The 14,461-nt window shown below is 46.7% G+C and overlaps 1 protein-coding gene across 3 annotated transcripts in view; it reads left to right on the top strand.

Moving 5' to 3' along the window:
* Positions 1-14,461, top strand: part of ndrg3a (ndrg family member 3a) — a 29,342-nt gene that overhangs the window by 5,824 nt on the left and 9,057 nt on the right. For 2 of the 3 annotated variants that reach the window (XM_031841088.1, XM_031841228.1), the window contains exons 2-3: positions 5,086-5,169; positions 7,363-7,395. In XM_031841088.1, the coding sequence (XP_031696948.1) occupies positions 5,113-5,169; positions 7,363-7,395 (90 nt within the window). In that variant the 5' untranslated portion in view covers positions 5,086-5,112. Of the gene's footprint in view, positions 1-5,085; positions 5,170-7,362; positions 7,396-11,755; positions 12,156-14,461 lie in introns of those variants that run through there. The other variant, XM_031841160.1, reaches the window with a different exon arrangement.

A 14,461-nucleotide genomic window follows, 5' to 3' on the forward strand; every position in this document is an offset into this window, starting at 1 on the left:
GGGGGGGGGGGGATCAGTGCAGTGGCAGTGGCTGCTATGTGCTAATGAGTGTCTTTGCTGATGAACCAGCTTTTTCCTCTCAGGCACACACAGAACAATTCAAGTGACGGACGATCAGTTCAGGATTTCCTCTGTTGAAAAAGATGCAGTTGTGCGGTTCATTAGACGCATGTTTTAAGAGACAAAGACGTGCACACCGTGAGAATATATCACTTCATGGCATTGGCTTTGTGTGTCTTATACTTTCACAGCAGCACCCGCAATTTATTGTGTGTGAAGATATCTCGTGTCCCATCCCAAGTAAAACCTCTTCAACATCTTTATCACTTGCGTTGTGAGTTATAGCTGGCCACAGGCTCAGGATGTTAAATGTGGGTCTGCCAAATAAGGGGACGAGTCTATTATAGTAATGCAGTATTTAGCATTCATTAGATCTCTTTAATCTCGGAAGGTTCAAAGGCGGAGGTCGGTGTTCCGTTTCTCGTATTAATGGTTTTAAAATAGTTTTGCAGATTGAGTTGCTTATCTTTCTTTTGTCTTTTCAATGTTTTGCTTTGTCTCATATTCAGCGGTCATCTACACACATCTGTGTGTACACAGCCGTTATGTGAACGTACAGCTGAGCAGCATCACGTCTTAAAAGTGTTTTCAGTTTGGTTTCAACAATAAGATAAGAATAGACTATTTTGATAGTCATGACAGAAGAAGACATCAAGAGAAGTGTCTCATTGTGAAAAAGAGGAAGAAAAAGAAATCTCTGTCATCGTGTGTCAAGAGACTCGTGTAAGCTGTGAGGAGGATGATGGAGCCTCTGGAGAGCAGCTGCCATTTAATTAAGTAGACGTGAAGCTGTGTGCGAGTGTGTGTGCTTTCAGTGTATGTGCACGTTCAGCTGTGTGTGTTTGCTGACAGTATCAGCAGGAGGTGATCTGTAGAACAAAACAGCAAACTCCAAAACAATCCGGTGTTACCCCGCCGCCTCTAGAGCAGAACAGAATCCAAGTATCCTGGTTGTTGTTCAACCGGACTTGTTTGCTAAACAAATAGACTTCCCTCTTCTAATTCTCTTACCAAACCGCCCGGTTTAGAGCAGTAATCTGGAACTGAGACCCGTCACGGTTCATTAGCTTTACTCCGGCGGGGTTTGCTGCCTCCGCAGACTGTAAACTGTAAACAAAGGTTTGGCCTGGTTGCAAAAAATAGTTGGAGGGGGAAAGAAATTTCTGATGACTGAAAGTCTCCCGAGGTCTGAGAGGAAGGCGTCACCGCACCGGTGACGGTGCAGGGGTTCGTTGTTTTCACCCGGTCTGTAGCTCTGACGAAGGGAGGACACAGAAGCGAGGGCTTTCTGAGTGGCTGGCCGGCGGCTGGTATGACTGGAATACGTGCTGGCCTATTTTCTGTTGTGATATGAAGCCCGGTGAAGGGTCGATTGAAGACCGAGGACAGACGTGTGCGTGTGTGTTCCTCTGTAATAGTAACGGTCATTAGAATAATTTGGCTCCCAGAGAAAGCAGACGAGCGGAAGACAACCGGCTACTTCCTCTTGCTGGAATTGAATTTGCAATTAGCTGTGCCCCCAAAATCAAGGGCAGGTTGTTCTGATTAACGCAGCCCATTAAGATGAGTCCTTCGGAGGCTTTGTAGCCCCGACTGAACCGGCTCCTTTTGCTCTAAGGACCATGTTTCATATGGTACAGTGGAGTTTATATCAGTGTTCTTCAAGTTTGGGCAACAGAAGGCTTATTTGGGAAAGGCACTGTTGGTCCGTTAAGACGTGTTCAGTCTAAAAATGCAGACTTTGGAGGACCCAAACCCCTTACATTTCGGACATACAGTAGCAGCAATGCTCTCTCTGAACTGTCAACAAACATTCATTTAAATCTGAGCGTTTTGCGGACTGATTTCAAGCTAGAAACCCTGCACCATGTCCTGTTTCACAGCTTCCATTAAGTGTTAAAATGACACTAGAAGTGACACAAATATGTCTACATGGAAACCAAGCATACGCTCATTTTATCACATTTTTACAGTATTGTTTTATGTGACAAATTGAGTTTAATATAAATATTAGCGGTAAACCTCTCCATGGAGACCCAGAGGTAGGTTAACATGAGGTCACTGTGGTGACATTCACCTAGGTCAACATGGAGCCCAAGAAGGAGGTCAGAGAGTCGGAGCATGGCCATGATGTGAATGATGAGGACCGAGAGGAGAAGGGGGCCTAATTGAAAGGGCTAAAAGTAGGGGCAGCATCACAGCTGGGCTCTCAGTCGTCCATCATGCTGCCTGACGGGCCAAGGTGAGATGGAGATGGATAGATGAAGACGGGGAGAGAGTAGAGGAGGAAGAGGAGTAAAGGATGTGTTCATCGATCACTCTGCACCGTCTGCTGACATGGCAGCTACAGGGCTCCCTTTGTGTTGGCAGAGACACCGTATATATTCAGTATAGGTGTCTGTGCCCACATGTGCGTGCGTGCGTGCGTGCGTGCGTGCGTGCATGCATGCATGCATGCATGCATGTACCTGCACCTTAGCATTAAGCTAAAGGCGTGTCCTCTCTCTCCTGACAGCCATAGAGGCCGGATGATGATGTGTGCCAGCTAGAGAGGGGAGAGGGAGGGATGCTAAATAACTTATCCGTTTATTAAGCTGACATACTTCAACACGTCTTTGCTGTAAGTCATTGTGTCAGAGTTGCAGACACTTCAGTCTCCCAGAAGGCAACGTTGACGCTAGGCTGCAGTGAAGGTTGACCTGTTGCTGCGTTGAGAAAAAAAAAAAAAAAAAAAAGGGCCTCGCGTGGTTTGTGTTTGTGTCTGCTGACGATTGTTCAGCCTCCTCGTCCCTCGCTGCCTGGCATTATGAAGCACTGAGATGAACACTGTGCGGGGGAAATGGACCTGTAGAACAGATTCAGGGAAATCACCTGTGAGAGTCAAGCATGCAATTCGCGTGTTACTCATTTGCAAGAGCGGGAGAGCCGAGTGAAACGGATTCTGACGTGAGAGCGATCCGGCACAGCAGGCGGCTCCCTGCTGTCGAGGCCAGAGGGACTTGTTCTCCATCATCGGCTCTCTTCTCCCGTCCCGATCCACTAATGGTCTGGTGTGAATGTGGGACAAAAGCTTGCTGCACAGATTACAAACTGGAATTCCCATTCCTGTCATCTGGGACTACTTTTCACTTACCCACAAAGCTTTGCTGTCATATCTCGACATGACTGCATGGCTCATTTGAGTCCCTGTAATTGTCAGAGGGGGTAGTAAATGCTGCTGATAGCGCATATTTTGGAGTTCTTCTCGTGTCTACCGCTATTTATTGCCCTCGCCTCACATCTGTCCCCTCGGGGCTAGCCCGGCTTAGAATAAACATTGGGCAACCGGCTTTGTCTCTATGGCAACAGCTGCGCATGCTGAACGGTAGAGCGAGCGTGGAGTAGGAAGAGAAGGTGGAGACGATGGCGCATGTTGCTAAATGGGATCTATTGTTATATCAAGTGATTTTTGGTGCAGTGGTTTAAAAGGGTGTCGGGAGATCTGAGAGAGCCCAAAGGATTCAATGGTTTCAAGCGAGACCTGACCCCGTCGCTCTCTCTTAACACCTCGATTACCCGGCTAGGCTGTTTACAATTAAAGCAGCTTTGGCCTCCATCCCACTTACTGGGACAGCCTGAGGAAACGTTGGATTGATCCGGGCCAATACGCTCAATCCGCTCGAGCATGCAGAGTATTTGTTGTTCTTTTTTTCCTCGGTTTACTTGTCTAAATATTATTTAGCTCCGCCATTGAGCCGGATTTGTCAGCAGGGGATTCTGCTGGGCATGTTTTCACTCCCCACTCGATGTTTTCTGCCTGTTTTTGTTTATTTTTCATGTCATTTGAGGATTGTGCTCCGCTGTACCCGTCTGCTCCCCTGGTTGTTTCCAGAGCAGGATGACCTCTGACCCGGTTCATGCATCAACAGACAGCTGTCTGCTCGGACCTTGTTCAGGAAATTAAAAGGATAAAACTGCTGGTAACACAGATGTATGTGGCGTTACGTCATCGTTGCTGGTTCCTCTCGCTGCTAGCATGATCGTTAACCAACCCTGAAGGTTATTTGATACCAGCGTCTCCAGGCCGTTCCAGGGGGTCGGCTCCGACTCAGGAAGTGATCGCAACCGCTCCTCCGATTGGCTATTCCTGTGCTCAGTTTGCCCTTTTACTTCCTGTTTGTCTGTGCGTCATGTGCATCATTCTGTATCAAGGCTGTTTGTGGTGCGCTGCGGGCCGTTTTTGGCTTTATCTTCCAGTCGTAAGCATTGACCTAAAAAAAGCAGACGCTTCATCTGCTGTTATGTGCAACATGAGACTCTCTCCTGGGCAGGTGGCAGGTAATTCAAAACCACTTCCTGTCCTCACCTTGAGGAAAGGCAGAAGAGGTGCCATTTCAGGGAAAGTGGGGGGGGGGGGCACTTTCGTCTGTCTGTGTTCTTGTTCAATAATTATGTGCAGGGACACACGGCTGGCTTCAAGGGGAAAACAAATGAGGTGGACTTTAGAGCTTCTTGTTAAACCTGCGCTGATCCATCTTTGTGTGTGTGTGTGTGTTTGCACACCACCTGTGTGGACTGGAAGTGTGACCTTTCCTGCAGAACTGATGAAGAACAGGCTCATGTGTCATCATGTACTGTACATATCGCAGGATGCCAATATGGAGTCAAGACGGCAAGGTTTCCAAGAGAAATGCTATCGGGGCTGACTTGTGACCTGCTGCCACCTTGTGACCTTCAGTCCCACACTGATCGATCAGTATCGGATAAGTAGGTTGTGTTGCCATCAACTGCACCTAGTACTGAATAGATTAGTCGATTAATTGTTTAGAACTGCTAAACATTTCCTGGTTCCTGTTTGTTATTTTTTGTTGTTTTATACCGTTGACTTTGATTCTGACATCTTGGACTTTGAGAAGTAGTGATGGGCATTTTTTTCCCCTTCAGAAGCTGGAAAACAATCCTCACAATGTAAAGTTTAGCTTTCCTGACTTCCGACGCTTGTTATCAGCACGTGATGTGTCTTCTCTCTTTTCTCTCCTTGGACAGAGTGGTTTACAGTGACGAGACAGGAAGATGGATGAGCTGCAGGACGTACAGCTGACCGAGATCAAGCCGCTGCTGACCAATAAGGTGAGTTGTGTGGGGGAGGAGTTCAGGAGCTGCTGAGGCAACAGGCACGCAACTCCTGCACCTGAACCAACATGCACAACCACACATACAAACTAAACAGACATGCGGTGCACATTTAAAGTGACTGAGCACCCCATATGGTCCTCCCAGGCAAATGCATACGCTGAAAACTCTGCAGTCCTGTTCATCAAAGTGAATTATTCATATCCACTTGACTGTGTCGAGTGGGGAAAGAAAAGAAGGGAGAGAGCAAGTCAAAAGGATAAAAAACAAGGTTGTAGACTGAATGAGGCAAGAGAGTGGAAGAGACAGCATCTATAACACAAGACAGAGTCAGAAGAGACAGACAAGCAAGAATGAGGAGACGTCAAAGGAGAAACTTAAAGAAAACTCATCTCTTTATTTTTAAGTGAGCGATGGCATAAAACAGAAGGACGTAAAACAGAATCCCAGTGGCAGATCAAAGCTCTTCCCATCCTCGTCTGGCCTCCTCCTCCTCCTCGTCTTCCTTTTCCTCTTCCCTGCTCCATCTCAACAGCTGATTAGAAGGACTGTTTTGTTCTCTCCCCAGGCAACTGTCACAGACAGTCAGGAGGGTCCGGCGCCTCACAGGAGAAGTGAGCGGCGGAGTATCAGGTCTGAGGAGGAGCAGCTGCATGCTGCGTGTTGTAGATGCCTCGTGTGACGAGTATACATCCTAAAGAAAAATATCTGAATGAAGGATAGCGATACTGACCTCTCACACCACCTAGTGGCCAGCTCTTTAAAGAGACCAACCAGGAGTCTGGAAAGCAGATGGAGATCATGACAGTGATGAAAGAGGATTCTCATTCTCTCTCTCGCTCTGATCCTTTGTAGAAGTGATGAGAACACATTCTGATTTCCACAACGATAATACATTTATGACGCAGCCAGGTACGAGTATGGCCTGCAGCAGCAAAGTAACCACAACAGCAGTGAAGATCTCAGTTGGAATAAAAAAAGATTTACGATAATAAAACAAAGCAAAGTGTCTCCCCTTCTGGTGTCCACGTGGACAATATGTATGGTAGTCAACAGCGAGAGGCGTTTCAGAGAAATATTTTTCATGACCCTGTTTGTCAGTTCAAAAGAAAATCTGTCACGTCAAGAGGGTTGTAGTTTGTCGTAGTACCATTTAGTTTAGTGAGCTACATCTCTGTGCGTCACCAGCACCAACACCAACATGGCCGTTACCTTGGCTAGCTAGCTAGGTAGCTTAGCTATGCTCCGTGACTCGTTTTATCAGCCATGAAGCAGAGGATCGAAACACATATTTTCACGGTCTTATACGTCAACACTTTTATGACAAAATGCATCTTTCTTGATGTGCAGGATTATCTTTTAAATTGTCAAACATCATGTATGTATGTGGGACTTTCTCACGTTTATAAAACTGCATTACAGCGATGGAATAGTGCAGACGTTTGGCCAGAAACAAGTTTTTATTCTGTTTTCCGCTGCAGAGCTATTTCAGCAGGAAGAAGGAAGGGAGTGCTTCAAAGCCACCATCTGCCTCCCCACCAACATGTACCCTACTGGTCTGGCCCACTACTCAATCCCCAAAAGACTCTTCCTTTATCATTGCTGCCCACTCTCACGTTTCTACCCATCTATCCTGCAGCTTCCTGCTGCAACTGAGATGATACTCTCAGTAACACTGCTTCGACGTTACTCGTGTTACATGCATAAAGAGTGAAGTTATGATATTAAAAACTAAGTGGTAATGAGGATTTAAGATGCATGGAAGAACACAATTGTTTCTCAAAAGCGCGAGGTTCAACCAGCAATAGATAGATCCATAAACAACTAGATCTACATCTTAAAGCTGTAATGTGTGTCAGGTACAGCAGTCTGGTCACAGTTCTTTACCTGAATCCCTCGACTAAAATAAGGTGAAATCAAACAGACCAGACATGATTATAGTCTGGAGCATAATGCCAAATGTTGAACTCTAATTATCACGAATGATATTGGCAACCGTAAGTCATTAAGTGCTCGTCAAAAAGTGGGACAAATGTATTCTATTTGTTCCCACATGAATACTTCACACACACATCATGCCGACCATCTACAAGTACAATAGATATTATTATTATTATTATTATTGGCTTTATGTGTATGGCATATAAGCCTATGCTGTATTTAACTCTCCTCTTTTACTTTGTCTTGCAGAATGCGCGCAACTTTCAGGATTTCGACTGCCAGGTGAGTGTTGCTCACTGCTCCTACACAAAGCCCGGATGGTTTGTTGCGTTAGTGGAAGGGGGTCGTTGCATTTGGACGTTGTTCCCATCCCCCCCTTCCACCACGGAACCCATTTATTTGTTTGCCCTACATCTGATCACATTCCTCACGGGCAAAATCCAGTTTTACCGCACACCAATGGTGAAAATATAGGTGCTTTTGGGGTATCTTCTAGGATAACTTGATGAGGGTCGTCCACCACACTGGCCATTAACTCAAGTCGAAAGCATTTGTCGAACACATTTTTATGACCCTGTTTGTCACTCGAATCCTGTTTCGAATCCTGTTTTGTGTCATTGTACTAGTCGGAGAGAAAGCACAAGGACACCACCCGAGTCTAAACAGACAACAATACTGAAGAGCGCGAGTTATTTGTTGGAATGTAGATTCTTGGCTGTTTTGTGGTGAGCCAATAGCTTAATATCAGGAATTATGTTCAGGGCTTCTTTGTCTGGCATGGATGCATACTGAACTGTTACATTTATGGAATGTGGATCTTTTATACTGATATGAAAAGCCAACATACAATCACATCGGTGGCCTATTTCTTTTATTTAGGGCAAGGAAGATTTAGAGATTAGCATGTTTGTCATTCTAAACACGAAGCATTAAGCGCAAGTCAACCCACTCTCTCTCCCCGTGTCACTCTCTACTGTCAAGCCCTGCAACAGAGCAAAATACCTCAAAGTAAACACACTTTTGGGAACTTGTGGTCTTTCTTGGAATCAGACCGTTTTTGTCTTCCTGTGTAGGGCTTTAGGAACAACGTGGTGAGTTGTGCTGTTGCCTCTAGAGACCCTCACAGTGTGTCCTCTTCTAGTAAATGTCAGGAAGAGATGTCGCCTACAAGTGCATCGATTTCAGACCTCTTGTGTCAGCTAGTGTCTTCCACATTAAGATTGTGGTCAGGTCTTTTATGTGATAATGTAAGAATAATTATCACTCAAGGAAACAGAGTATCAGCCTTGAGTGGGTTCTGTTCCAGATGCCTTTCCTTTGATGTTTTTTTTTTTGCCGGCCTGCTGCCTCTGCGCTGTGCAATCTTTTTCTTGCATGAGACTTCCCACAGGCAAGCACTCCCCACGCTGTGTTTCACAAGCATCATGGCCGCAAAGGGTTAAATCTTTCATCCCTCTCTCACTTTCTGCAGTCATGGCTGCTTCCAGCATCCCACCAGAGCTAAATATAGCTGCTGCAGGCAGAGGGGGGGGGGGAAAGAGAGGAAAACATGTTAGCTGGAGCAGGTGTGCTACATGCTCCAGTCCGGTCTGCTTTGTCACTAAAAACAATGAACACTCAGGTAATTTCAGTGTGTAGTGTTTCTTTCCACACATCCTATTCTGATTCAGTGCAGCTGCTGCAGCTGCACTTAAAGGAAAGACGTGTTCCAGGATTTGTCCCAGTGGTATCGAGGGTTGCGTGTATTTGACCTTATTTCCATGGCAGCCATTTTGACCTCACACGGTCAGAGTCTTGAAGAGATGATTAAGACACATCCTTAAACTGCTGATTCTTCAACGGGTATTTGTAAAAAAAAAAATCCATTTAAATAACACTACTTCAACACTTAAGTGATAACTTGATAGATATAACACATAATGATAATAGGCCTTTTTGATTTGTTGAAGACATTTTCACGTCACTGATAAAAAAATCAATGATGACCGAATTACTTTTAGCTGCTTCAGTCACATGGTCCTGGTAATGTGCATGCCGACTCACTGTCGCACTGTCATGGCTTACTGGGACACTTAGAGGTGTTATGAGTAACGGCAGAGCTTTTTCCTACAAGTCAAAATTTATGATGTGAAAAAAAACAGGAATTTATATCTCGTGCGTTTTTGTGTTTAAGTGGAGGACAAGGCTCGTCTTGCTGCTTTCAGATGAACTGACATAAGCTCCATTCTGATGTTATTAAAAAAAAAAAGCCAGTTCTAAAAAGGTCCGTCATTTTTCCTGACTCCCAGTTTAATAATACAAGAACAGCCGGAGCCCACATGCAGTATACGGCATTAGCAGCAGACTCCCTATGAATATATAGTATGCGTGTTGGGGGAGGGCGTCCTCACCGCTACACCGTCACTCTGAGCACTGATGTGACATTCCAGCAGCTGGAGGACAAATCCAGCTGCTCTCCTCTTTGACTGGTACTACAGCGCCTGCCACAGGCGGTTCCTGGGTACGGCAACGGTCACAGTCAACACTGTCTGCACCTGCAGGAGGAGAGAGAGAGCGAGAGAGGTGCTGGTGGTGGTGGTGGTGGTGGTGAGGTGGGGTCAGAGAGGAGAAGCTGGAGGGTGTGGTGCTGCAGTCTTGTGTCTCTTAAGCTGCTCACATCACTGAGGGGAGGAAGGTGTGAGTCAGCCTCACCCACCCATGAACACTGACTCACCTCGTGGAAATGGCCGACTGTACATTTCGAAAATAGAACATCTTAGTTGGTTGATGGTGTTGGCTGTGGGGAAGCAAAAAGGCTGAGATGCATCCATTGAATCTGGATGCATGTGATGTTTCGTGAGCTCATAATTGTCATTATTAGATCGTAACATTTGATAGTAATCACTCACTAGGTTTCACATTTTGTGATTTTGATTCTACTTCTTCTCTTATTCATTCTAACACAAATACTAGAAGAAACTGTCTGCTGCCAGGTCACGTCTTTGGCTTTTTAAATCACCGTCTCATTGCGCTCAGCAGAGGGCGCCATAAGTCTGTTCGCTGTGTGGCTGGAGGACGATGTTCTCATGTGATGTGTTTATCGTCTGCTGTGCTTCTCTCGGTGTTGATCGTCTGTTTCAGAAATGTAGAGTAGTGCACAGGTGTTGCTCAGTCACCATCTTAGAAGAGGATAGAGTTGACCATGTAATGTAACATGCTGTGTCGTGTCATGTGCTCGACGGTTTAATACCAAATGTTTCCCCTGAGCTTGTGTGTTTTTATAATATGCTCGGACATAAAACCTTAGACGCTGGCTGTGTCAATGCAAAGCTCTGCATTCAGCTGAGCTCTGCAGACCAGAGCGTCTCTCCGCTGACTGCAGTGTCCTGCTGAGACATGACTCAGTGTGTGTGTGACACAAACCGGCTCTGTCGAGGAAAGGCTAGAAACATAAGTTCAGTCACGACACATCATCTCCATGAGCCGATGTGACGAATCACATGTCCACCATAATCTGGCATAACAACACTGCGTACGTACAATTAGTCATGTTCTCGCCACAATCTGGCTTGAAGGAGACTACTGATGCTCCTCTCTTGTGGCATCCTTTTGTACAGACCATATGTGTATTTTTCATACCTGTGTTACTTTATTTGTCTGAACCGTACGTCGAGTTATTTATTTCTCGTAATGTGCAGACACTGCATGTTGTGTCAGTGGCACCCTCTGTGTGTTAGATCAAGAAACATTTAGAGGAGAAACATCAGCACACAACCAGACACGCTGCAACAAAGACGAACCAATGAAGCGCCCCTTCTCTCCTTAACCCCGCCCACTCTGTGCTGCTTGCATGTGTGCCATTGGCTGCACAGAGCAGCCTGTCTGAAACAAAGGCGTGAGGCCAAGCACTGCTGGCAGAGGAGAGTAGGGAAAAAACAGAGATCAATAAACTACGAGGATCAAATGCTTCAGAGGCAGGTTTAGAAGAAATGGATCCTCTCATGTAGGGTCGTCAATGTAAATAAAAATAGTTCATTGTGGGTTTATTTTCTGGTAAGCCGAGAACGTAACGAGGGTTATCGTCTGAATGTCAACACACGATGAGCCAACATTTGCTGCGAAGCTATTTTTGTGTACATCAGGCTGCTGCAGTTCACGCTCGTCCTGCTGGGTAACTCTGTCAAATAGAAGTTATTAACCGGGTCTTATTGTTGCGTATTCATGTTGAGGTGTTTCTAGTGTGGATGCCAAGGTCACTCAGTCGTCTCCCTCAGCAAGGTGAGGCCAAAGTGAACCTCGAGACAATTGTTGCTAAAGTCTCAGTGACCAGCAGCCATTTTGCTGATGCAGAACACCGTCCAGGTCAGCCTCCTCTCCCCTCACTTCATCAGTATCACGCTGTGACGTCAGCAGCCTGCCCATTTTTACAGGACTGCCTCTGCATCGTTTGCACCCCCTCACCTCCTCTTCATCGCACCCCCCCCACCCCCCCCCCTGCCCCCCCCCCCCCCCCCCCCCATTCCTTCTCTCTTTTCTCCTCTAAGCCCCACCCTCTCCCTCTACCCACCTGACCCTCCGCAGTCCAATTAGATGCACCGGTGGCTGGATGTACGTACGCTCTGTGACTACTAAAGCTCAAACTGCAGTCTCACTCTCCTCCCCCTCAGTCTCTTTTCCTGCTCTCTTTCCCACCTCGTGTCTCTCTCTCTCTCTCTCTCTCTCATTCTCTCTGCATCTTATCCAGCCCCCCTTCTTCTGCTTTCCATTCAGATTGTTTACCCATTTCCTCCTCACTCCGCTGCGTCTTTCTCCTCCCTCTCTTCTTGGTTCTTCCTTGTCGCTGCTGCTCTAGCCTCATCACCCTACATCCCTCCCTTTCCTACCAGCGCTCCCGCCTTCCTCCTCTTCCTCCTCTTCCTCCTCCTCCTCCTCCTCCTTTTTGGAGATCTTCAAAGCTGACCAGCACACACTTGCACATAGCATAACACACTCCTCTCCTGCGTGGGAAAAACATGTCAGCTATTCTGGACCTGGACCAGATTGCATGCTCAGGGAATGGAGTGGTGAGTGACAAATGCATCTTGCCTGCCTTGACACACCTGGCTGGGTCCATGCAGCAGGGGCTGCTGGTTGAGATTAGGGTTTGGAGGTTGTTGTGCAGTTTCCCCCAAAGAAGGTGACAGCAGCTGGCTCGAGGAAGGGAAAGCTGGTGCGGGTCTTTTCCTGGCTTTGCTTGTCACCACCTTCACTTTGGGGCTTTTTCCTCTGTGTGTGTGTGTGTGTGTGTGTGCCCATGTGTGCAGTCTGCTCAGCCTAAACATGCTGAGGGTGCAGTGGTGGATTTTAATGTGGTGATATGAAAGATGCATGTGTGCAGTGCTTACGGTAATCTGCAGATGCCACAACCAAAATGATGCGTACGTGTGTGTCAGTGCACGGCTGTCCTATCAGCACGATTGTTGGTACTTGTGTGTTTTTTAGGATGCATGTTTCTGAACATCTCAAATGTGTAGCTGTTTGTGTTTATCCATATAACTGCAGGAATGTTTTTGCCTGTGAATGGCTGTGGATGGTGCATAGTGCTAGCATTGTGTTCCTTATTCTGTTATCACTGAAAACAGGGAGGTCACCCCCCCCCTCCACACACACTCACTTTAGCGACAACACACTAAAACCCCTGTGGCGGCTCATTCCCTTCCCTGCAGAGACTTGAGTTTGTAGTTTCAACCCACTGCTTCAATGACACACATGCTTACTGTATGCGGGCTGTGTTTGTGTCAAAGTAGAGCGGGGGGGGGGGGGCACGTACCTGGGATGATCCCACTGGAGAACATGCATAAGAGACGTGGATGTGCTTGTGTATACATTACATCCATTTGCAGGCTGTTGGGTGGTTCTTGCCCTGTAATGCTGCTCTCAGGGGTGATGGATGTCGTTCCCGGCAGGGCGTGGAAAACGGGGAGGGGGAGGAGGGATTGATAAGAGAGGGATTGCGGGAAGAGGAACAGCATGACATGCTGCTCTCCTTTTTCTTTTCTTTTTTCACCCAAACCCAAGTGCTTACCTCCATGTTTGCCCCGGTCAACCTCCTGGAGCCCCTCTCCTCAAAGCACAAACCCCTACTCAGTATTCCAGTCTCATCTACAACACACACACACACACACACACACACACATACACTTATTGTCCAACTAACCAAAGATGAAGAGGGGTTGCTGCCATTGCAGTGCTCTCCCTGTTTTTTTCTTTCTCCCCCCTCTAGCTGTCCAGGCTAGCAGCCCCACCCCATGTATGTTTTTCTTGAGATGCTACTGTGTGTACATAAATACCAATATGTGTGTGTCTGCAAAAGAGGCAGCGCTCCCCGATCAATAAGCTTTTAAACTATGCCAAGAGCTAAATGGATAAATTAAAAAGTCCTCTCCCTCACTCCCTTTCCCACAGCCCCTTTTCTCCACGATTCTCCACCCTTGTTTGTGCCAGGACTTGGCTGGAGAGGCACGATGAATTGAAGCAAAGCCCTCTTCAGAGGCACATACCTCTGTTAGTCGTACAGGACCCCCCCCCCCCCCCCCCCGTGTCACTCTGTCCCTGCTCGCTTTTCACGCTCCATTTCCTCTCATCCACTTCCAGACTCCCTGTGCTATCCATCTCTACATCTTCTTACTTGATGTCTTCACCTTTTTCTGTTACTGGTGGGGCGTACATGCATGCTTCCTCCGTACACACACACACACGACAGAAGGCAGGCGTTTGCACAAATGTGTTTTTGCCTTTTTACTTTGCGCAAAGCCTCCATTACTAGACCGAGTGTCCTTGACTCTGTCCTTGTCTAATAAAGAAAGAAATCGGCAGCAACACAGCCATCATGACATTCCTCAGTCTATAACAGGTTATTGCCCCCCCAAAAAAACACACACACCAGGCCGAGGTTGCAGAATCATTTTGTTATCTGTGTAAAGGCCTCCGATAAACGCAAGGCTTCCTGTCAGCAGGAGACTTTCTTCTGGGTTTATTCTATTTCCTGTTGGGAGGTTATATCACGGTATCGGCAGACTGTAACACACAGTCAGTGACGGTGGCTCTGTGTGCATAGCTTTCATGTTTTATGTGACTAACACCCACACGCATGAAAATATCTCATTCTGGTACTGACTAGATGTGATGTTTTTTTTACAGATTGCAGATGCAAATTACTGCAGCCTTGTCCTTGAGAATATACCTTTATGTCCTCTGAAGGGACTGTGACACATATCCGTCAGACAAAATGTCTGCAGTGGAACCAGTCAGAGTCACAGCCTCTGTGTCTGTCTGACATAACCTGTGTGTGTGTGTGTGTGTGTGTGTGTGTGTGTGTGTGTGTGTGTGT

The sequence above is a fragment of the Anarrhichthys ocellatus genome, unplaced genomic scaffold (assembly GCF_004355925.1).
Source record: "Anarrhichthys ocellatus isolate YVR2014 unplaced genomic scaffold, GSC_Weel_1.0 scaffold1, whole genome shotgun sequence".
NCBI lineage: Eukaryota > Metazoa > Chordata > Actinopteri > Perciformes > Anarhichadidae > Anarrhichthys > Anarrhichthys ocellatus.